Below are 26,532 nucleotides of genomic sequence, written 5' to 3'. Positions count from 1 at the left end.
GCGCCAATTGCTTCAAGGGAGAGTAGCTATTAAGTTCTTTCACTCCAGCCGACCCCCCCCTCCCTCCCCCCCCTTGGGGCCCCACCTCCCACCCCCTGGGCCCCCAACCCCACCCCGGACCAAACACGCATCAGTATCTGTCCAGCTGTGTGAATGAGAACACTGCTGATGTGGCAGTGAAGTGCAGGCAATTACAGTGCCTTTTACCTGCCTCAGTGAACACAGAGTGGGTGTTTAATGTATGTGCAGTGTCCATATATGTTTATAGTATTATTATCAGAATGAGGTTGGCATTTGGTAATGGTGTGTGAGCGAAAAATAGTGATTACAACACCGCTGATATGGCAGTGAAGTGCGGGCAATTACAGTGCCTTTTACCTGCCTCAGTGAACACAGAGTGGGTGTTTATCGTATGTGCAGTGTTCATATATGTTTATAGTATTATTATCAGAATGAGGTTGGCATTTGGTAATGGTGTGTGAGCGAAAAATAGCGATTACAACACCACTGATGTGGCAGTGCAGTGCGGGTAATTACAGTGCCTTTTACCTGCCTCAGTGAACACAGAGTGGGTGTTTATCGTATGTGCAGTGTTCATATATGTTTATAGTATTATTATCAGAATGAGGTTGGCATTTGGTAATGGTGTATGAGCGAAGGTAATGGTGTGTGAGGGAAAAATAGTGATTTTAGATCGCTCACTTCTAATGGCACTGCCCATCCAGTGATAGTCAACGAAATCATGAAACCTACATCATTGCAAAGCCGAAGGTTAGTACTTTCTAATGGTACCTTATTTTTCGCTCTAGATTTATTCTGTGCAGAGTTATAAAGGTTTAAAGTTTGTTTACATTTTGGTCGAAACCCCCGCGGGAGAGGCCAGTCGGGGCAAAACAATGCCCGCGGTTAAAGGGTTAAAGGATAATGATCATTATACCTGATGAAAGTTCAGTGGGGTTCGTGGCATCCATTAAATCCAAAATCCACTTACCAAGGTCTACTGTATTTTTACTAACTATTGTCGCCGAAAAAAATACAGTGATCCCTTGGCTATCATCCATAATTGGCACCAGATATGACACATGATAAAGGAATTGCATGATAAGGAATACAGTACAGTATACAGAGCCTATGGGATTTATCCTACTGGTAACTGGTACCAGGCACCCTAAGGCCGCTATCACACAGGGACTCGTGGGTGTCCAAATTGGCCATGGAAGTCCAAATTTCCTGCTGCACAAGGATCGTAGACAGCCAAGCATGGAATACCATTCGTGGATATCCACCCTCACTGTGACTGTCCAAAACTCTGTAGCCTCTTTTTTCTCTATTGTAGACCTTATCCCTAGCTATGGTGAAGCAGTGTGACAACTCCTGTTTGGAACTCACCAGTCAGAACAAAAATTTTTATTAAATATGATTATTCTACTACCTTCAGTAAACTTTGTACCGCACTGTATAATTTTTTTGTTATACGACTCGCGTTCTTATCAGAGAAAGTGGTAATCCGTAAGAACACAGGACCATCTTACATTGCAGTTTTCTTTTGTTTTTTCCTTACCTTAGCTCTTCACGTGATTCAGCCCATTTTTTTTAGTGTTCTCAATTTTCAATGTTTTTTTTTTTTTTTTATCTTTTAAAAGTGGTGAAAAACGTAAAAAGTGTTTACAGACACACGAAATCTGTGTGAACACAGATGGACACCATCTTAGAAAGCAATTACCCATATCAATGCCTATTTATCCATTTATACCTAACCATAATTTTCTAAACATAACCCAAATTTATTTATCCTATTTTATGCTAACCTAACCAAGTTTATGCTACCCTTACCAAACACCCTAACCTAACCCAACCTGCCCCTTTGGTAACCTTACGGCACATTATTTGTTAACTGTCTCCTCTTCATAATGTACTCGAAAACACACTTCTGTACACTTTTTTCTTTTTTGGTGGCCGTTTCCATTGAGCAACTGAGGGATTTCCCAACTGTTGCACTGCAGAGATCATGATTTTAAGAATAACCTGAAGAGGGGGCAATTAGGGGTCATTTCAGCTCTCATCACCAGGCAGTTTCCCGAGGACTGCAATACCCATTATAAAAGTCACTTGCTGGTTCACATCCATTGTTGTCGTTGAAAAACACACCTGCTGGGAAGTCAAAACAAGTGACCTCTCAGTTGCATGGCATGAACTCGATAAAGGAGGTAGCCGTCAACAAATACCATGTGATAGGGAATAGCCATCCAAACTCTGTTTGGACGGCCATTTTATTCTGCACGCAATGTTCATGGGTCCCTGTGTGATAGCATAAGTGCGAGCTGAAATTTCCCCTATCACGAAAATTTATACACACTAAACGCATACATATTGTTATGATAAGTACCATTTACGCACACAGGCATGGTTAGGTTATCAGAAAGTGATAACAATTATGAAGAAAAATATGGCACAGAGAAACCAGAGATGGGCTTGAAGTTAGGGGTTAGAAGGCAACTGGCTGGGGGGTGGCAAGTTGGTGGTCTCCATCTACTGGGATTAACTCGAGAAGGGCCTCATCTTTGAATCCTTCCAACCCGTCAAAAACTACAGACACTGCACATCACTGTCAGCAGAAACCAGCTCAGACACATAATGACAATCATCTTGAGCTGATTAATGAGCTATAATGGCAGGAGTGCAGTTAGTTTTTTTTTTTTTTTTTGCCAGCAGGCTGCCACCACCACGAACGGTATCGTCTGCATCTTACGCTCACCTGGTAATTTGACTGGAAAACTTTCTATATTTACAAATATAGAAGAGAGTGTATGTGAGTGAGGTGGAGGGGGGAAGAGGGAAGGGGAGGCCGAGGATGAGATGGAGGGATGGGGTGGAGAGGTATGAGACGGGGGTGTGAGTTGGGAGCAGGGCAGTGAAATGGCGGGGGACAGGGCGACGTGGAGGCGATATGTTTGTGGCCACCCCAAACGGTATTGAGGCGTCTGGCAATGGATAGATAGATAGACAAACTAATATAACCTTGGTCAATTTTTACACGTTACCCTCCGATTTTCGACTTTTCGTTAACATTTTCTAGTAGAACTGGTCATTCTAAGAATCTTTTCTTCTATGACATTTCTCTCGCAAATTGATAATAAACGAGTTACACGCGATTTACTTCCACCAATCACAATCACAGACGAGCGCACGCTCTGTCCGCTCACCCGCTCACATTTGAAAGTTTGTCCCGGAAGACCAAACTTTACACGTACTCCTCATTTTTACACGTTGCCCTCATCCGATTTTTTCATCCAACCTGAGTGTTTCCTGTTGTTTTTGGTGTGATTCGATCAATTTTGACCTTCGTTTCTATCGCAAGTCGCTAGTTTTTGTTGAACGCCACTAGCGACTTCCGGTGGAAAGGACCGGTCCAAATCAACAAAAATCACACCAAAAACAACCGAAAACACTCAGGTTGGATGTTTGTAATCACTTGAAATGTAATTTTTTGCGGTTCTTCCCCCTCCCCCAGGAATACTGGGGGACCTGTGGGAAACTGGGGTGTTGGGTGGCGGAAAAACGCAAAAGCGAGTGATTTCCTACTGGAACTGTTATCAAAATCAAATGAAAAACACTAAAATCCTTCAGAAGAAAATAATTTTAAGCTTCTTAGGGAATTCGTGTTTCCTAATTGGGGGGCTTCGCCCCCCAGACCCCCCAACCCTGGCCGTGCTTCCTAACTGGGGGGCTTCGCCCCCCAGACCCCCCATGACATTAACCAAACCTCATCTAACCTAACCTAACCGAGTGCAAATAAGAAATAATGCATTTACCTAGCAGTTTACAGTTCCTCGTCTGCATCTGAAGAGCCGTACGTCTGTAGCTGTAAACGGCAACAAAGAAACGGTTCAAGAAAAGATCGTAACACTAACCAAAAATTATTGAAAATGCTAAAGAAAAGTCGAAAATCAGTAACAAAAACAATTGAAAATGTTAAAGAAAAGCCGAAAATCGCATGAGGAGTACGTGTAAAGTTTGGTCTTCGAGGACAAACTTTCAAATGCGAGCGGGTGAGCGGACAGAGCGCGCGCTCGTCTGTGATTGTGATTGGTGGAAGTAACTCGTTTATTATCAATTTGCGAGAGAAATGTCATAGAAGAAAAGATTCTTAGAATGACCAGTTCTACTAGAAAATGTTAACGAAAAGTCGAAAATCGGATGAGGGTAACGTGTAAAGTTTGACCTATAACCTTTAGGCTGTTCTGTCTTCTACCACACTTAGAACCTGAAATACATGACACTGTGGGGAAACAAATTCTGTTTGTCCCACATAATTTTAAGTCCCTGAAATTAACTTATGCATAGCAAACATTATTAAAATTTGGTTGGACTGAGTTGCATTGGTAGTTGGGTTACTGTACAACAGGTTTGGTTAGGGTGGTTTGTTTTAATGTGCAATATACCGACATAAAAGCTGGAGATCCTCTTCTCACCTTATTTACCTACTATATAAAAAATGAATAAGCAACAAATGCTTACGGAGAAAATGTTTGGAAAGGAATTGCTTTATTTCAGTACTGAGCATATCAAATGTCAGTTACCGGGTCGTGAACCAGAAAACATACCACTTATAGCCCTAGTTTATTCAAAAGAATTGTTTCCCGAGTTAATATTTCTCAGACAATTCCCCACATGCAACACGCAGTCGTTTTGTCATTCGGCCGTAAGATTTAAAAAAAATAATAAAGGGCACTTACCACTGATTTCACTATGGTACGCGTTTCCCATACATCACTTTTTGAATCCATCCACTGTTCATCATATTGTTGGCTTCAAGGATTTTGTTAAGCGTATATTCGGCAGGCCATGAGCTTGATGTGGCCGGATAATTAACGATGTAGAAGATGCCACAGCCAGCAGCTTCCAGTGGCTTGCCCCCATACGATCTTCGTCGGTCGTTAAATTTCTGCTGCTTAGTGCTTTCCGCTCGTTTCAACACTTTCTTGTGCATTTGAATACCTCTGGTATGACTTTATGATCTCTTGGTAACTTCTGCCACGTTAAAACTCCACTTTTACTTGGAAGAATCCGTGTATGCCTTCATGGTCACTTACTCTTGTTCCTCCTCACGGCGTACATCCGGGACTTGATGACGTCACAGCAAAGCCGTTTTAAAGTTCTTTGGAAATTACGAAAAAAAAGTAAAAGATCCTAGTTACCAGTCTTATTTACACCCGATTTTTTTTTTTTTTTTCAAATTTTCCAGGAACTGATGAAATCGCGTAGCTATATGAATTCGGATATTCCCCAAAGCAATAACGCCCAATCATATCTTGAATGTAAACCCTTTTGTGCTATATCCTCCTGGGGGCTCCTTAGCCCACTAGACCACCAAGTACGGTGGCTACAAGATTACCACCCAGCATAGTAAATTATATCCTGAGTCACAAGAAACTGTTTCCTTAGTCATTCTAATTTTGTTCTCTCTTCTACCACCATGGCATCATTTGACTGACAAAGTCCTTTGATAAATGTATGTTAAAGAACAAAGAGCTAACTTAGATCAAAGAACACCTGGAGAAGACGTATCATACAGAACATATCAAAGAACACCTGGAGAAGACGTATCATACAGAACATATGGAGTGGCTTAAAAAAAAAAAAAAAAAAAATCACAGGTAAAATTAGGCTTACAAATTAAAGCAGTCATTAAAATGAAAGGATGTGATGCAAAATATCAACTCTACACATAATTATTACTACCGTTATTTGTTCCATAACCACAGTTTGTCAGTCTGAGTAGACTTGTTGATCACAAGTAAGTCTGTGGGAGTACAATACATACACCATGCAGGGATCCCGTGACCCCTTATGGTAGACAATGCCTCATCTGGGTTGGACCATGGTCCTTCCCACAACAAGGTGATGGGAAATATGAAGTTTGGCACCTGGGTGGATGCTGCAGCTGCTCAACCCAGGGTGCACAGTGCCACCACATGTAGGCAGCTCCTCGACATCACTGTTTTTGCAAATTGAAATAAATAGCAAATCAGTTTTATAGATCTCTATATACTGTATCTATAGCCAGACCCCATCATCCCTTAAGGGGTGGCCATTTGTCTTTGAGTTAGTTGTTTTATGGGGAGGGGCATTAACCCTCCGCCAACCCACTTGTTCACATGTAGGGAACGTGTGGATTGGTTATACGGTTACCACCCACTGCTGTAAAATGGTTTCCTGGCTTACAGGAAACCATTAGGCTTGTCACTCAATGTAATGCCACCTGAGAAGAAAAGAAGAGTAATAAAAAGTGTCAGGAAATTGGGAGAAATAGAAAAAGAGGAGGGCAGGCAGAAAAAGAATGATGGAAGTGAAAGAAGTAGGCAGCACCACACCAAGTGAATGGATGATGGTCACCACCACCTACCACTTTATAGGTAACAAACTTTAATAAGCAATTTCCTTTAATTTACTGAGGACACGGCAGAAAAAATAAATAAAGAAGGTAGCTTACAACAAGGAAATTGTTGTGAATGCATGGACATGGGCTTCAAGATAGAACAATCTCATTTTGAAAGTTACCAGCTCATTTAGGAGAGTCACACAAGCTGCACAGAGTAAGGAAAACTTTTATTACATTAGCCAAGAGCCAGTCATCCTCTTCAATCTTTGGAAACTTATCTTTACATTAGACTGATCAGAAAGAACATGTACTAGTAGTTTATGAGAAGACATAGAGCCTTATTCCAGATGACCTATGAGGTTTGGTAACACTTCTTCCTTACCAATTTATTTAACATATTACACCTTAAGTCTTGTTTGTTTGTTTTTTTAATCAATTTATTTAGCATGTTACACAGTCTGCTATTTCTTATCTCTTTATATAGCATACTACAGTCTTCTATTTTTAATCAATCTATTTAGAATATTACACCTTAACAATCATCTATGTTTTTGATACTGTTTTAATAGACATAGTTTCATCAATAACATACAACAGGATAATGAAATGTAATATGCAGAATAAGTAGTTAAGGAAGAGGAGATAAATTTCCAAAGCCACTGACTAACAGATTCATAAGTACAGAAGCTTAGGAACTCCCCAACACTTCTTCCTTACCAGTCCATTTCTACACATGCTTCATTAACACACTCCTGTATGCTATTAATGTCGGCAGCGACTAAAAATGAACAAATAACATATGCGATTATCAACCCTCCAGTATAATGATTTTTTTTTTTCTTTCTACCTCCATATTTTTTTCAGAAAATGAACAAAGGAAGGATGAACAAGTTAAATTTTTTAAAATTCATACACCAGATTACAGATATCTTCTGTCCATAAACAATCTATAACAGCTGGACTTGAATTGCTGTAGGCTGGCTTGTTTTACAGCCTAAAATGAGACCCCTTTAGTATCAAAATGTTTATAAGAAAGTCTCATTAATTGCTTTAGTACAGTTATTCTTTACTCTTTCTACCATGAGACAATTTCATTTGGGTTGAGTATAAAAAACTGCTGTTACAAATTCAAGGATAGTTCCAGGGGTGTTGCCAATCCTGCCCGAGCAACACCCCTGCTTCATCACACTGAAGATTAGTACTGTATATAGTAATTTACATACATAGACAACATCCTTCACTGGCTATTATGTTTATTTCTCCCACAACAATATGATATAAACCATCCTTGATTGACAAATGTTACTTAGTTGGCCAAGAAAATGGTAGTGTCAAACCCTCATTACCGTGGAAAGTGATTTGGGCAACACCATGGAAGAACTCCTAGATCCACCCCTGGGATGCAGTTTACAGTTTAATATCATGTAATATAAATACAGTTCTGTAGCACAAGAAGAGGTGCTTAAAAGTCCCCTAAGATGCCTATAATACAGCACATAGTATGACCTGGTGCTGTATTATTGGTGGTGTTATTGGAGGCTTCAGAGTATCTCTTCCTTTGCAATTCATCTTTCATACAGTACAACACACAGCAGTCTCTTGTACGCTATTTAATCAATTTAAATATCAATACAGCTTTATTGCACCATGCCTGGGGAATATTTAGGTGTATGAGCAGAATAAATCACTAAGGTAGAGGTGTTAACAAAATCTCAGAGGCCACTTAGAATAAAAGCCATAGCACTAGTGTAGCTTGATCACAGACACAAACAGTGAGCTCTGCGGCCTAGACAGAGTAACACCGCCTAGAATTATAACCTTCTAACTGAAGTGATTAACCCTCTGAGTCCAGGGCTGTCTTGATTATTTTATTCTTGCCATCTATTGATGATTTTCTTCAGCTTAGGACAGGCTTCTCAAACTGCAGGGGTTACACATGGCACTGATAAGCCCCTTGAGTATGAGGCCTTTCCTAAGCTGGAGAAAAAAAAAAAAAAAATCCAGTGGCAAGAATAAACAAAAAAAGAACATCACCCAAAACCAAGGGGTTAAACTCTTGAATCAGATGATGTATTCTGTTGGTTTATTCTTGCTGTCTCCATATGATTTTATCCTCATAGACGACCCTTTATGGTGAAGGGGTCAATGAAAGCCATATCTAAACCATCTCCAGTTCAAATAGGACCACCTAATCTATATGAAATCATCTGAAGGTAACAAAACTAATAAATACATCATCAGATTGAAGAGGTTAAACTCATGTCTTGCAATAACAATGCATATATTCTCTGCATAACATTTTTTCTTAACTGCAAATTACGAAGATTAAGTTTACACAAATATTGAGTGTTTCACAGTTCGGTCATTTGGCATCAAATCTCCTTGAATCTGTGTAATGTGCTATTTAGTTTATTCTTGCCACTACCAGATGATTTAAGTTAGGAAAGGCCTCTTGTATTGAAGGGGTTTATAAACACAACATCTTACCCCTCCAGTATGATAAGTCAATCATGAGCTCCATTAAATCACTAGGAGATGACAAGAATGTAATGAACAACACAATGCCAGATTGAAGGGGTTAAAAACAATCTTTTATGTGATGTTCCACACAGCCTGCACATGTATTAGGTTCCTCTGCACTCCTCTGAATCTGTCAAAACCTGTACGTCCATTTCAAATAGGAACTGCACTCAACCAAGGCTCACACACCTCCACACCTGCCCATACTCCCTCATTCTAACTCCATCAGCTCCAGTTACAATTCGGATTTGGGATGGACTATAGCTGCAGGTGTTGAAGTTAAAGTGAAAGAGTATGGGTGCATATAGAAGGGGTATGAGTTGTGGCCAATGGTAGGTCTAATTTGGGATGGATTATACAACAGAATTGCAGGCCACCATCAAGCCTCCAGCAGTTAGTCTCAGGTATTTGAACATTCTGCTGATGGTGATTATAAATGATGAAAAAAATGGGGTAAAGGTGTGTATGTGTGTGTGAAAGAACTACAGGAATGGACTGGTTTCCAGTTGCAATCTTAAGATGGTGTGAAACATGTTTGGTAAAATATATACTGAATTTTACTATAGTACTGTACTAATAATTCCGACAAAACTGGCAACTTAATCTCAGAATGTACTATAACAAACTAGAAGAAAGTGATATCACATTGTATTAATAATCTCAAGAGACAACATGTTGTATACAGTATCAGTACTCCCTACAACTAGAAACCAGTCAATTAAGGTCAGAGAGACAAAAGTACCTATGTTGCCATAACATCAGAACTTATTTCTCAGTTTGTAATCACATGCAAAGGAACACTTGTAAGTGGTAGTTCCTGTTCACTCTCAAATCCTACAGTTAACTGAAAGAAAGTAGTAAAAGGTTTCACACCAAATGGAGACTTGATGTCTAGGGTGAAGGTGATAGTTTGAAGCTACATTAGACTACATGAGGATCAGTTGCCAATGACAATGTTACTTGTGCAGTCTGGAAGAAAGCTGTCAGATACTGACAACAAGTCTTCTTTCACTGTAAAATCTTGACTCTGACTCCTTTAAGCAGGGACAACTGCAGAGTGTGAGTAGCAACTATGGCTCATAAGTTTATGTACCACAAAGGTCGTTATTGTACAGCAGTCACAACTAGAGCATGGTTAGTCCTCATTACATGTCAGTGATGTGTTCCAAAATGTTACAGCTTTTCTTATAGAGCTGGTACTGTACACTGGGGAAAGTTGGTACATAAGCTTTACAAGTAGCAATAGAATTTTAACAGGCTATCTTTTCATTATCTGCAAACTTAACCGTAAAACAGGATGCTTAAAAGGACACAAATAATGAGGACTTACTGTATATGCTTCACTAGCTTCAGTATATCCTATTTCAGGCTCCCAGGTTACTTCCACAGCTCAATGAGGTAATTTCTATAGGAGTATAATACATAATTTATTCCCCAATACATCTGTAGTACTTTAATTTCCTAATGTACTTAACAAGTAAATACCTACAGTAAGCATATACCACCCTAGCAAGATACAAATATAGTCATTTAAATACTGTACCAAATATCAGAATAATCCTAATGTGTGGCTGAGGAGAAGTAGTTACAAACCATTTCAAATATGCATTACACTCAGCCATTACTCCCATCCTTACACATCTGCCCATACTCCCTCACTTTGATTCCAACACCATTAATTAGCAGTCCATTTTAAATCATAATTATAGTGACAGGTGAAGGAGTTAAGAGTGAGGGAGGATGGGCAAGTGTAGAAGGGAATTATAGTTACATATGATGAAGTCAGAGTGAGGGAGGATGGACAAGTGTGGAAGGGTGTGAATTGTGGCCAAGTGTAATTCAAATTTGGAATGGACTACACCTTGGGCAAAATATCACAGAAAACCGCATCATCCTGGTAGTGTAGTGCTTATTTATTTACCTTGTCTGGTGGCTGAACACAACCCAAGATTATACATTATACTAAGCCCAATCAATCCAGTGACATCATTTTAATATTTAATGTTGCCACTTCCAGACGATATTAAGCAACTCAGAAAGATCTTTTGCACTGCAGCACAATGAAAACAGTATCAAACCCTTTTTTCTGAAATGGTTAAAATGTCTGGAGATGGTAAGAATAAAATGAAAAGATAATTGGACAAAAGGGATTAAAGGAAAAAGATATCCTCACAGTGAAGCCACCAAGTCAAAGGTAAGGTGAAGGTTGTTTTTTGGATAATCATGGGCTGATGATCAACTCTGTCTAGGGTTAAGGCCCCACTAGATGAGAGAAACTGTGTGATGGCCAACCTCCCTCCCTCCTAGTTGCTGAGGGAAATTGCCAATTTCCCTTGCATATATGTAAGTTTTTCTTAGCTTAAGCAACTGTTCTATTAAACATTTTTATCAAATGAGTAAGATACGCTATTACAGACTAATGGTACCAAACTTAGTTGGCAAAGTTTTCTATAATACAGTAAGTGTTCACTGCATGGCACTTTTAGCACTGTAGAATATCTCATCTTTAAAAGAGCTTGGATTCCCCCATAAGTTAAATTTATAGGAAGAGAGTCCCATTCAGTATCAAATTATCTTTTGAGGGAAATAAAAGAGTAACATGCAAATATTTAAAAATAAAATGTCCCGAGTGTTTCTGTCCTGCCTGCAGTCCCACCTAGCATGTAATATTATGAATGAGAGTCTGTTGCTCTTCATAATCATCATCATTTGTTGTTAGTATTTATTAACCTGGAAGATGTTTCACTTAACCCTCTGAGTGTAAGTGCCTGCACTATAACACAGTTCTTATCAACTGACAAAGATCTCTCAATCCTTCCAGCTCAGTTGATGACCAAGTGTAGACATATTGAAGGGTCATTTTGACTAGTAACCAAGGACTCATTCCTACCTTGTAACTAAGGTTCAATGAATTTCATGCAACCACAACTTAGTATTTAAGATGTGGGAGTGGTCAATTCTGTAGGTAAAAACAAGCTAATTACAGATACAGGTAACCACACTGAATCATTCCCAGATGTCATCCCAATAACACAGGCAGGGTATATTTGGCAACCAAACATGTACGGAAGAAAGCAATAATCAGTATCCTCACAACAGATAAAAGTCATTGGCCAGAGACCTGCCACCGACTATGCCATCAACTGTACACCTTCACTCTCTTGAAATCTGTTTTACCCTTGAAGGAATGGAATGTTCACTGGCCTATGATTTAGTCAGTGGGGGGAGACACCAATTATTGTCTTCTAGTGTACAATTCCAGTACAGAACTGTTTATATTAAAACTAACCTTTTGCTCCTCCCAGTTATACAAACTCCACAAACTATCATATGTTTCAAACCAACATTACACAGAAAACCACGCAGCACTAAATAACTGACAGGTTTATATATATATATATATATATATACTTGTAATAATAATAATAATCATCATCATCATCATTATCATCATCCAGACCTCCTTTCCCACCCTAGGGTAGGGTAAGGAGTAGCAATGTCCACACAGCCCAAATTTGCCCAATCCAATGGGCCAGGCTTCCATTCACTCATCATTCAAGCCTCCGGAATCCTAGCTCTATCAGATAAGCCAAAGACATTCACTATGTTTTGTAGCTTCACATAAACGTATCCAATAATAATAATAACAATAATAATAATAATGATAATAATAATAGTTATAATGTGCTGTGATGGTGACCTTGTGGCTTGCGTTGAGTTGTGAGGTGGAGATGGAAGAGGTGAGGAGGTGGAGGGGAGGTAGACAAGAATATCTCTGGGACAGGCTCACGTACAATATAATGGAAGGCTAAGTGATCCAGCAACAAGATTACCCTTATAAAAATATTCTAGAGAAATTAGACTAACTTTTAATATTACTTCTTAATTACTCTGTTTAGCTGAAAAGATATAGCTAAATGTAAAGTACAGTAATTTTGTCTGTCCTGAATTATTTTGTACAATAAAACTACTGAATATTACACCTGGTAAAAGCCTGAAAACTATAGAAACTGGCATCATCATCAATCCAACCTCATTTTCCCCTTTTATGATGAGGTGAGGAATAAAAATGTACATTAACTTCAATAGAACATTTTTGTATGGGTATGGATACACGTAAATACAGACTTAAGTATTATAAGATTTTTCTATTTCATAACTAATACCAACCATTCCAGTATAAATATCTCTCTCTGATAATATATCTACTGTATATAGTTAACCCTCAGGATCAAACATGATATACTATAAAAGTGCATTTCAACAACAGTGATTGAAACTGCTCTCAAAACAATCACATCAGTAAACTCGACATCATATGTTATCCACTAGAAGAGAAGTGAACAAGAGAGAACAGAAGAACATCATTATCACCATGTTTCTTATTCCAAGCCAAGGATGGGGTGACGCAGGGTCGAGAAGGAAGGAAGAGAGAAAAACATGACAGAGGGAGAGCTCCGTCCTATATTACCCCCTCCATGGTGTAGGCACCTGAGGCAGGGCTCCTGTAGTCCAGTACACTTAAGGGTAGATGACCAACCTACTTCCCTTTGTTGCATGATAAAAACCTCCAGCTGCCTCTTGAGGATCATGCCTATGCAGAGCCATCACTTCAACAAGGATATTCAAACCACTAAACCACCAGGTGCCACATTACTCTGCCACCATATTCCCAATTTTTCTCTAACTACTAACTTCTGTCACTTTCATTTCCCAAAACTACCTTATGCAAGACCCATCCTGCTAAAGTGACTAACTATACTTCATCAAATCTTGCCTAACCAACCCATTCAATCAGCACAACCTAACTTAACCTAACTAAACTACTAAAACTTAACATACCGGTAGCTCACACTGACAAACAAAAACAGCCTGAGTGCAAGTTAGGGAATACTATAGCAAGTTTGTTCTGCCCTGATGAAGATCCCTAACCCCTTATAGCTAACTTGATGGTCAAGTGTAGTCAGACTGGGGGTTCAATTTCACTTGTAATCATGGAAATTGAGTCATATCTCAAAACTAAGGTTCATCAAATTTCAAGCAACCACAACTTACTATTCTAGTTGTGGGAGTGGTCCAGTTTGGTCAGGTGAAAGCAGGCTGACTACAGCAGTACAGTATCATAAGCATGAAAATACAACAGTACAAATGAGCCTCCACACTCACATCCTTGCATTCACACTGTGCTGAACTGCAATTTGAGTTCTAACACACTGGTTCATCAAGTTTTCATAGGCATGAAAAGAATTATAATTGTTAAACTTCAGAATAAAAGATGTATATCTAGTTGGCTTTGGGGGCCTTGTAACACCTCTTCCTCAGATATTTATTTTGCCTCTTGCACCTTAATATCCTCGTACTGTTAGTATCAAGATGACAAAACAAATGAAAGACTATTAAGGCGTAATATGCATAATAAATTGAAAGGAAAAATGCACTTCAAGGTTTCCTGTACCACCTACAATACATCCCTGACTCACCTTTGTATCTGTAAAGGATCCACTAAGAGGCATTAACCACAGAGACTTTGGAAATGACATGTTACATGACCACAACACTCAAGATGCTCAAACAACAATTAAAATGATCAAAGATCTTTTCTTAACTTCAGCTTACTCTAGTTGTGGATGCTTGTAAAGGTTTTTGCCTGAAGAATAATTTTATATAGTGGCAAACCTGTTTTTTATTTACATTCCTTGGACTTGGTAAAGCCAGGTAACAGACTGACTACAGAATGACGTAATGGGCATCTTCTACAAAAAAAAACCATATGCACTAAACTTGATGGTCCTCATGTATGGTAATTGTACAGTATACAACACCAGTTTTCAACTGAAAGAACGTGGCAGCTTCTAATACTGTAGAGAAACAATGTTATGCACCAATGAAAGCATTAATCAATATCCTCCCCAAAAGACAAACTCATAGACCATCTATATCCATTTTCACCTTCTTTTGGCATATGTTTCTCCTTATATAAATGGGAAATTCGCTGACCATGTTTTGTCTGCTGAAGGGATATTTAAAAAAAAAAATAAAATAAAATAAAATAAAAAAATAAAATAAAAAAAGTTTTTAGCCAGATATCCCCAAAGAGCTAAGGCGTTACCCCTGGGTAGAGGACTTTGGATTGAAGCGTGTAGCATTTCATGACCAGATGCCCTTCCTGATGTCTACCAATGACCCTTAGGTGGATTCAATCCTCCGACCCTTCGGTCAGAGCGGAGTGCTCTAACCTACAGAGCCACAACTGCTACAAGACATGTGATTATTAATTTTGAACGCACATGACAGTGACAACATGGTTGCATCAAAGTGAATCCAACATGGCACCACATGTTGAGTTAGCCTATCTACACACTATCATACTAAGGCCAAAACCTTCACACACACACACTATGCAGTAATGTCCACGAGAATTACCATGATAGTTCATATGGGTCTGAAGCTCACACTCCAAACCAGTGTCTCTCACTTGTTTTTAATTCTCTCAGTCTGGTAACACAAAATTGCTGGTTATTTCTGCCACCTCCAGACCACTATATTGAACTTAGGAAAGATTTTCAGGCCTGGAGGGGTTAGATATAGCCTTTAATATCCCTTTCAATATGACAGATCTTTCCTAAGCTGAATAAAATTGTCTGGAGGGAAAATACAGCTATTTTAGCCAGACAAAGAGTTTTACTTCCTTTTGGCTCAAATGATGGCCAAGTGAGTCAGACTGAAGGGTGGATTTAACTACCAACCAAGAAGACTCATTCCTACCTCATAACAACGGTTTTACCGAATTTCACGTATCCACGACTTCCTCCATGTTGTGGAAGTGGCCCGTTCTGTTATGTGAAAACAAACAGGCTACGGCAAGAAATACACTTAAAAATATTTCAGTGAGATGGAAAGGTCACAACATACCACAACAGTATGTAATTCCTATATGTATACATTCTCTCATGATATTTATACTGGCAACATTCTTCACCTTTAATCTTTTCACTCCAATGATGTATTATTTCACTTTTTTCTTTACTATGTCCATTTGATATTATTCATATTAGGAGGGCTCTAAGTGTGAAGTTTGCATCTAATGAAGGCTGCATCCAATCTCTTCCATTTGAAAAGTCCCTCCTAAGCTGCACAAATCCATCAGGAAATGGAAAGAAAAAAAGAAAAACTATACAATAAGTCATCAGAATGAAGGAGTTTTACTTTTCACCAAAATGACATCTCCTTTCATTTCTTTCAGCTGCTGAACAAATGATTTGATGCAGTTCAGGGGAGACCTTTCATGGTGAATGACTAAAGAATGGTTGTGTCTGATCCCTCCAGTTTGGTAAGTCCCTCATAAGCACAATTAGTCACTGGGAGATAGCGAGAATACAGTAGGTCCTCCTTACAATGAACCTCAAGTTACTGAATGGTAGCTGGCATAAACTTTTTGAGCCAATTAAATAATCTTCTCATATACTAAACAAGGTCTGGAACAGTTTATAAGGTAAATAAGGTCGACCAACCAACTGACCACAGGATGAAAGGCAAATGCTGTGAAATATATTTTTGATGCATAACTGTACTGTAATTTAAATTAAATTTAAAACTTTAAGTGGTTAATAACATAGTGTGTGAATCCTAAGGGTGCAATAAGGCAATTAATGAACCAGGGTAGTTTGTGTGTAATAAACCTTAGTCCATAAATTCTGATAACTATCAAACATTGCAATTAACGAACTTTCAGATTTAACAATCCACTGTTCCCCTAATTAGTTCAATATATTAAGAATTTACTGAAAATTACATCCCACAATCAACACAACAATATGGGTCATGACTGAAGATATAAGCAGCATACCAAGACTCCAGGTGGTATGGTCACTGCAGATAACCCTGGTGATTGTATACTGTAGGTTTACTGATGGTGATAAAGAAAGCCCTGTAAGGATTGCACCAGTGCTGTGTGGCGGGTAAAGAAGCCACCACCAACATGGCTGCAACACACCACTACTGTACTCCTGAGGGGTCTACAATACTCTGGTACAGGGCCGTATTCTAAGTGACATATGAGGATCTGTAGCACTTCTTCCTAAGCAGTTTATTTTCACATTAAATTTTAACATTCTCTTCTGTGCTACCTGTATTGCTTTATTTTCTAACCTGTCGACATCAATAGCATACAAGAGGATATCAAGGCATAATGTGCAGAATAAATTGTAAAGGAAGTGTTATAAACTCTCCACGGCCACTTACACTACAACCCAATATCTAAGCTTACAGAACTGAACACATAACATGTATCATGTTGAAATTCTAGCAACTATAGAAAACAGTACTATTACAGCATCATTTCTAAATTCTTTTAGTAAATACAAAAGTACAAGTTAAAGTGAGCCTATTTCAAAACATTACAGATACCTCAAAATTTTAGTTATGGGAACTAGGTATAGTAACATCAAATTCTAACACATGTGTAACATAAACCAAACTTTGCTTACTATAATAGGCTTACTACTGGAATTACTTGTGCCCAATTCCAAAAAACCAAGTTCATAAATAAATATACTCTATATCACATACAGTACTCACATTTAAGGTGACACAAGTAATACCCTGCCAAATTTTCATAATCCTTAGCCTATGCCACCTGTCAACATCAGAAAGTTTCAGTCCCCTACTTCATTCCATCACACACACAGTTTCCACAGTTTAGGAAACAAATCTGCTTGTCTCTTCCTTCCAAATACACTCACACTTGCAATAGTTTTTGGCCTGTATTCTTGAAGTTTAAGAAGGCTTCCTAGTACCCTTTCCTTACTACAGTATTTATTTCTTAATTGAGTACATTTTTATTTTCCTCTATGTTATCACTTCAAACTACAGGTATACCAGAATTACAATGTATGCACAGCACCCAAGAGGATACTGAGATGCTATATTCAAATTACTAAAGAAGAGGTACGAGAAAACCTCCTAAACTGAGAAGATTACGGGTTTCTGAGTGCTGGTTGAGAGCAAACACCAATGCTGTCCATAACAAACAGTATGTACATTTTTACAGGCAATTGCATAATGGAACTTAAAGTACAGCCCAGTGAACAAGTTTGGATCAGGAGACTTGAATGTTTCTACAAAGAATTTAATATACATCTTGTTCACACGTAGGTTCAGTCTCCTCTTAATTTACATATTACTCACATGTAGCTTCAGTTTTCTCTTCATTTACATCTTCTTCACATATAACCTCAACTTCTTTTTAAATTACATCTTGCACACATATAACTGCAGTGTCCATTTACTTCACAACTTCAGTAATACTGTGTCACCATACAGTGTTCCATGCTGAGGTTTCAATACAGTTAGGAAAAAGTTTGGGGGAAACTTTGGTGAGAACCAGTCCAGTCCCCAGTAATGTTCACTTCGCACTAAAGCAAATGTATAGCACCAACAACATTTAAAGTTTATTCAAAAGTTTTCCTCCAGTAATGCAAACAAACCAGCAGAGGATGTACAGTACTGTTGTTGTTCACTGTAATAATAATGATCCTTTCTACTCATCAGTGGTAAACTTGTCAGCATGAATTTCTCGAAGATACAAGAGATCCTCATTACATGTTGAGATGCTTTCTACAATATCATGCCTTTTCCCATACAACTGGTACAACCAGCCAATCAGCTTTTATCTGACAATGGAATATATTCATGCAATTATTCTGTATTTTGTGGTGGGAAAAAAAATTTAAGAATGCTTACTGTAAACCCCATTTCCTTAAACAAATGATGCATACTGTTTGGCTATTATTCCATCCTTTTGCCAGGCAAGAGATTATGTACCAAAATGTATTTTGCTGTTCATTACCACTACCATCATCAACATCTTAACTTCTTGAATCTAGTGACGTATTGGCAAAATCTTGCTTCATCCAGATTATTTTATTCAGTTTAGGAAATGAGCCTGATAGTGAAGGGGAAAATGATCCACTTCAAAAAATCTCTCATAAACAGAGTACTGTACTGTGAACTTTCTAAAGGTAATAAGAATAAAATGAATAATATGTCACTGAAGTGAAGTAATTAATTCTTATTTCCTAAATTTTAAAAATGGATCTTTATAAGTATTTGGGTTGTCAATAAATATATCTATCTATTAAAATGCATACATTTTACATATTCCAAATGTTTACCTTTTACCTCAACCCATTCAGATTAGATGATACATATATATACTGTATTTTATTTGCTACCATTTTATTCAATCCAGGAGAGCCCTCTGGTTGTGAAAGGGTTAATGAAGGATAAATCTAACCTCTAATTCAAAAAGTCTCTCGTAATGTGAGTAAAGGCCCCTGAAAGTGGCAAAAAAGTATAAAATACATCTCTGAGTGACATGATTAACCCTCTGAATCCAGTGATGTATTTTACTGATTTCCTCTTGCAACCTCCAGACACTTTAATGCAGCTTGGACAAGACCTCTTGAAATGCATGGGTTAATGAAGACTATATCGAACCTCTCTAGTTTCCAATATCTTCTGTAAGTTTAATATTATCAACTGAAGCTAACATAAATCATACATAAAATACACCATCAGACTGCATGTGTTACTTTTGACTCATGCATGTATCACTAATATAAGTAATTTACACAGGCCAAGCTTCCAGATCAATCAAAATTCTAAAACCACTCAAGTCACACACTTACAAACAATTTAACCTCTTCACTATAAAGACTTTTCTCTATTTCACACTGCTTCCCATGAGAGTATTTTACTGCTACATTCTTGCTACATATTGATGGTGTGTGTCAAAATAAAGCAAAATTTTCCATACAACTAGCTATGTAAATTTCGGGGAACTGTTAAATCAACTTTATATGTAGCAATGAAGCTTTAGGAAATCTTTTTGTAATTTACTTGAGACTTAAATGAAAGAATGGACATGAAATGGGTAATATATAATGAGGACTTACAGTGTACAGCTTGTGTGAGGATGTTAAGCAAATAATGGCTGTGTGTTCTGCTGCCATATGCAATGTTATGACATGTACTGTATTTTGCTTTCGTGTTCCCATCCTGTGTGGGTGAGTGCTCATGGTAGATGAGTAATGTCCTAACCCTGGATTCCCCAACACAATTGCAGTGAATATATTGTTATACCCTATACTTAATGTCAAAGAGATCACAGATTTTTGCATTTTTTTTTTTTTTCTATTTTCCCTGCAGAAACAAAGAGTTATGATGGGGAAATGATCCTTGATTTCTTTTCCTTCCCTCCCCCACCCGCCCCAGGAAGACAGAGGAATGGCAACGCATATTTTTCTCTTGTCTCTAGTCCTTCCTTAAAAAAAAAAAAGTTACAACAGGAAATTTATCAATGCCTTTATTCTGAATGAGGTGGCCACACAAACTGTCCCGTGCCACCCTGTCCTACACCATCAGGCAGCCCTCCCTCCAATTCACACCATCCACACCACCCTCATTCATTGTAGGTATGCTTGAGAATCCCACTCCAGGCTGTATATGTTGCAACAATGTCCATCAAGACCATGTGCAACGATGCAAACGTCAGTCACACACAGCATCAGATGGAAAAACAGACTGTAGTATCAGTGAAGCTGGTCTTGAAGTCTTTGCTGGTAGTGTGACCTTACCATCCACCTCCACACCACCTGTTCCTCCCTCATCCACCTTCTCCTCCACAACTGCTGATCCATTAAGTTTGTGGCTGAGTTCTGCATCTGGTTCATCTGCCTGAAGGGCTGCTACGACATCCACCTCATCTGCATCCGTACATATGTGGGTGAGAGTGTATACACCCATCATAATACAGTATAAGGTTACCTGTTCTTTAACTCATCATTATCTCCAATTCTGCCCATTTATAAACAAGTGATACTCTTGACTTAGCAACTTTTACCATATAAAAAAAATAAATTTAAATATTACATGAATTTATATCACTGCATGCAACAAAAACTAATCACAGACTTGAAAAAAAGTACAATACATTATGAGTGCTTCAACACATCTCTGACCTTCATTATTGCTCAGTTTCAAACTACTGTTACTTTCTTGCCCCTACCTTCTGATCAATAAAATAATAATAACTTGAATTTTGTATAACAGTAATATAAAAATCAGTCACAGTTACAAGATGCAGTGGGGTTAGTAAGCACAACTACCTTTAAAATTTTTTACAACTGTCTTACTGCCATAAACACAGCCATGCAAGCAACATCTAAAGGCTTAACCCTTTCCAAACAATAACAATTAGTTCTACGTTTATTCCAGTTACCTCCAGACTATTTTATTCAGTTCAGGGGACACCTTTCATTGTGATTTAAATACTATCTTATTAACCTCTGCCGTACAATGAAAACTTCTGTTCTTTTGTTATGGTTACTGCCAAACAGTTTCTTCACATCCATGTTTATCTTAGTGAATGGGTTAAAGTTCCCCTCTATCTATTGTGTCTTGTGCCATCACTGGACCACAGGTCAAGTACGCTACCTTGTTCTCGTCTACCTTTTACAGAATTTTTCATGTTTCCTGTGTGACTCTTAGGGATGTACTGTAAGTGGCACCGGAGGCTACACTAGGTCTCCTCCTTGGTGATTCACTTATTACACCTCATAAATCTCCAGTTCATTTATTCTATCTTTTTAATACTGTACTGACAGTATTTGCATCGATAAAGTACAGTAGGGTAGTGAGGTGTGATGTGCAGAATAAACAGGTAAGCAAGAGGTATTACACTCTCCTAAACCACTTAGAAAATGCCCCATAATTATTTGCTTTGTATGCCTGTTTATCTACTCTGTTCAAATACTGATTCACAAACTTTCCAGTGTAGCTCATCATCTCTGCAATAACAAAGCTCAATTCCCAGACAAAAATTATTTGTAATTTTGTGAACCTCTGAATTCTACACAAGTGTACAGTATGTCTTTGTTTTGGTTGTATGGTGTCTGGCAAATCTATCTATTGCCAGATGCCTTAATCCCTTAAGGGGTGGCCCCAAATAAATCACCTCCATGTTCCCCTGTCCCCCACCATTTCACTGCCCTGCTCCCAGCTCACACACCCCTCTCATATACCTCTCCACTCTATTCCTCCATCTGATCCTTGGCCTCCATACCTCTCCCCCCCTCCACCTAAATCACATACACTCTCCTCATCAGTCTTGCTCTCCAACCTCTCCACATGGCCAAACCACCTCAATGTGTTTCTCCTAACACTTTCTATCACATCCACATCCACACCACAATGGTCCTTCACTTCCTCATTTGTCAGTCTCTCCATGTGACTCCACATGCTCCTCTCAAATAACTCATTTCCACTGCTTTCACCACTGATGTATGTAGTGTGAACAACAATATGCACAGACTCAATATGATGTAGGGACACTGAAAATGTCAGTGAGGTGATGCAGATGGGTAAGTAAAGCTGGTCTGGATGTGTGAAGAGAATGTGTGAGTAGCTGGGTGAAGTGCTATAAAGACATGAATCTAGAAGGGACAGCCCCTGCTAGCAGACCAAGGAAATCACGGAAATAGGCCATGAGATGGGAACTCATGGTTAAGGGACTTATTGGAATGTTGCAGGAAACTGTGCACCTTGAAAAGCAGCCACAGAGAAACGGAGAACTGCCCTGTAATAATGTATGTACAGTATGTACTTTCCCTGCTGCCTGCCTGAAGGATGGCCATGTTCTGACTGTGCATTTAGCCATATGCACTGAGGCTGTACACACAGTTATGGGAATGTCAGTCATACAGTGAATTAGGTGGGAAAACAGATTTTAGCATCAGTGAAACTGGTTTTGCAGAAGGCTTTGCTGGCAGTGTGATCTTACCATCCACCTCCACCCCACCTGTTTCTCCCTTATCCACCATCTCTTCTTCCACACCTGCTGATCCATTAAGCCTGTGGCTGAGCTCTCCATCTGGTTCATCTGCCTGTGAGGCTGCCACAACATCCACCTCATCTGTATTTATATTTACATGGGTGAGTGTGTGCTATATGTGCTGTCCATGATTATAAAATATATTTAACATTTCTTTAATCAGGTTTGTCTTCCATTTCTGCTTTTCTACAAATTATTAATGCTGTTCTGCCTGAACTCTACTTAACAAATTTAACATTTCTTTAATCAGGTTTATTTTCCACTTCTGCTCAGCTACAAATTATTAATGTTGTTCTGACTGAACTCTACCTGACAAATATGAATCAACTAACCACTTACACGAATTACTTTAAGTTACACCAACTGTTTGCCACCAAAACTGGTCACAATTTCAAAATGAAATACAGTACTGTAAGTTTACCTCCACTTCTGCTGTGTTAACCAGCTATCAGTATTCTTTGGACAGTATCATCTGATCATATAAAATTCACATGAACTTCATATACTTGTATGCTACATAAACATTAGTCACAATTTCAAAGATGCAACAGCATAAATAAGCATCATTCACCTCAGAATATTAAAACTGTCTTTGCCATGCAAGCACTTTTTCCAAGCTAATTCACTTCAGTAAAATAATAGATTGTTTTATTATTAATTCATACAGAATGCAAAGCTGTACTATACTTTCTCTAGATGTGAAGAAAGCATCTGATAAGTATCCCAAGGGTGACAGTAAAATGATCTATGAGAAAGTTAGGTGTTGATGGATGAATTGTCAGGTCGGCGATGAAGCTGTATGAAGGGCCAACACTGTCTGCTAGGGTTAATGGAGAAATAAGTGGGGAATTCTCAGTAACTGCTGGGATGCATCAGGGTTTGGTGCCACATTCACGATTGTCCATTTGGGACTTGGAGCTTGGGATGAGGTCCTGCATGGAAACCTCTGGACTAAGGGATTGAAAAGGGAACTGGCTCAAGACTGCAACACATGCACAACTGCCATTAGGTGAAAGAACCTACACATGCTAGCATGGTTAATGGTCACTAAACATAGGAGTAACCTTATTTTGTGAATGTCAGACCTGCATTCTACCCAAACTACCTGTTTGTGTTGTGGTTTTCCCTGCCCGGGTATGGATGTGATGGCTGTGTGGTGTCTGATAAAATGTGGTGTGGGTATATGTATTCTGTTTGTGTGTCCACCTGCCTCTTATGTAGCAGACAAGCATCCTGTAAGTGTGTGTGTGTTGCTAAAATGGATGTTGAGACTACATGCACTGCAATGTGTAAGTATTTCCTGCATCCCCAGGCTGTAAGCATGGTAATATGTATTGCTGAGGCCACCCTGCACAAACCAAACATGGGTAAGCGGATCTTTTCTTTAAGTTGAAGCTGTGCTTTATGATTCCTGAAGGACAAATGATCCATGGGGCTGAGGAACATCACTTTGTCAATGAGGAAAATAGACAGCATACAGCATTCTGATTATGTGCATTGCTACTGTGTGCACTGAGGCTGAAAGCAAAGTAACTGGAGTGTTAGTCATACACTGCATTAGCTGGTAAAACAACTTTAGCATTAAGGAGGCTGGTCTTGAGGCTTTTGCTAGCAGAGGGACCTTACCATCCACTTCCACACTATCTGTTTCTCTCCCATCCACCTTCTCCTCCAAAACTGCTGATCCATTAAGCTTGTAGCTGAACTCTGCATCCAATTCATCTGCCTGAGGGGTCATCACAATATCCACTTTGGCCTCCACCTTATCTGCATCTGTATGTATGAGTGAGTGAGTGTTTATGCTGATCATAAACCACAATGTTATCAGCTCTCTAACTCATCTTTCATATAGAGTTTTGTTCTGCCATAAAATACTACTGTTTTATCCTCTTAACATAATTCTGACAAAATAAAAAATTATTAACCAATTCACTTCAGTGATGTAGTATTAATTTTATTCCTGCTGCTACCAATCAATTAAACTTAGCTTCAGAATGCACCTGAGTAGTAAAGGAGTTAATTATGGCTATATCTAAACTCAACCAGCTTGCAAAATTTTTCTTGAGCTGAATATCACTGTCTGGAGGTAGTCACAAAACTGGAAACCACATCACTGGATTCAACAAGTTAAATTTTATATAATCATATGATACACAACAATCACAGATCAAAAAGTGAAATACCATACAATTAGTGCTTTGACTTACCTAGCCTCAGTTTCCACTGAGTTACAAGGTATTAATAGTTATAATAGTTTTCTGACTTTACCCTCTGATTAAATGAAAACTTAACATTTATATTAGTGTACAGTATGGTACATATATGTAGGTAGATATTTCAAGATGTGGTAGTGTAAGTGTCATTTCTTTAATTTTTTTTTCAATAGTCTTTCCATCATTAATTCTGCCATGCAAGTGTTGATCTCAGTCTTAACCCCATATTTTTTTTTTAATCTAGTAACAACCGGATGATTCATTCTTGTGGTGAATGAGTTAGTAACCACCAGATGATTCATTCTTGTAGTGAATGAGTTAAAAATACAATATTGTATTCTTATAAACCTTTACATTACAATGCCTTTATCTCCTTCACTCCAAAGACATTTTATTGTTCACTCTTGTTATCACCAGACAGTTTTATTCAATTTTGGAAAGTCCTTTAGAAGTGATGGAGTTCATGAAGCCTATATATATATATATATATATATATATATATATATATAAGGGTATATATATTGTATACCGTATATATACTTCAACTCAAGACGTCACTCCAAAGCTGAGTAAAAAAAAATCTGGTGGTAACAATAAAATGTAATTAGATGTTCTGTTTACAGCCAGATAATTTTATTTAAGTTTGGGGTACCTCTCACAGAGAAGGAATTTATTACACTGATGAGTGTTTGCTGTGCCTTTGTGTTTCCTATATGACAGATGCCCACCTGTGCATACTCAACAGTGATCAAACTGAACTGTATTATTTCTTTGCATTTCTTCTTTTACACTGAAAAAGACCCCTAACCCCAGTCAGTTTGGTTGATGGCCAAATGTTGTCAGAATGGAAGGTTGAGTTCCTTTTCCGTGGTTTTTCTAGCCCAATGAAGATTCCTAACCCCTTTTCTGCTTAGCTGAAAACTTGAGGGCCAAGTGTATTGTAGTCTGGTTGCAGGGTTGATCTGACTTGTAACCAGAGACTCATTTCTACCCCATACCAGCACACATGGCTTACCAAAGTTCATAAAACCACAACTTAGTATTCAAGCTGTGGGAGTTGCTCAATTCACTTATGTAAAAACATATCAACTACACCTTATTCTAACCATCATTTTATCACTGTTCTGCAGTACTTTCAATGCTTACTACTTGTGACTTTCCACCACTAGCCTTAGCCATGCATGTTTAGGTGCACTCTACCCACATTGCCTGTCTCTGTTAGGAGTTTGTATTGCCTGGGTATAGGTGAGAAGGTTGTGTGATGTATGGTAAACTGCGCTATGGCTGTTTGAGTTTTGCATGTGTGTCTGGTAAAATATGCTATAGGAGTGAGCAGTTTGCCTGCATGTTTGTCTGCTGTATGCATGAGGGATGAGCATACCCTGAATGTATGCACTGTTTCCAGGTAAGCTAAGGCCATGTGTACTGTCACAGGTCGGTGTGTTCTTCTTGTGTGTTTGTCTGTAATGTGTGTGGTAGGTGTGCATGTCCTGGATGTGCTTGTTGCTACCATGTGCACTAAGGTT

The 26,532-nt window shown here is 38.5% G+C and overlaps 1 protein-coding gene across 1 annotated transcript in view; it reads right to left on the bottom strand.

The window, feature by feature from the left end:
* Nucleotides 1-1,143: 1,143 nt before the first annotated feature.
* Nucleotides 1,144-26,532, bottom strand: part of LOC145396480 (uncharacterized) — a 59,150-nt gene continuing 33,761 nt past the window's right edge. Inside the window, exons 6-9 of the mRNA XM_080269851.1 lie at nucleotides 24,420-24,566; nucleotides 22,743-22,874; nucleotides 20,576-20,667; nucleotides 1,144-1,374 (exon numbers count right to left, since the gene is read on the bottom strand). Of these exons, the coding sequence (XP_080125977.1) occupies nucleotides 1,144-1,374; nucleotides 20,576-20,667; nucleotides 22,743-22,874; nucleotides 24,420-24,566 (602 nt within the window). The remainder of the gene's footprint in view (nucleotides 1,375-20,575; nucleotides 20,668-22,742; nucleotides 22,875-24,419; nucleotides 24,567-26,532) is intronic.

Source organism: Coenobita brevimanus, chromosome 38 (genome assembly GCF_032717465.1).
Source record: "Coenobita brevimanus isolate Jiangsu-jjx chromosome 38, ASM3271746v2, whole genome shotgun sequence".
NCBI lineage: Eukaryota > Metazoa > Arthropoda > Malacostraca > Decapoda > Coenobitidae > Coenobita > Coenobita brevimanus.
Note: the sequence above shows the minus strand (reverse complement) of the source record. Positions and strands in the feature narration are given on the sequence as shown.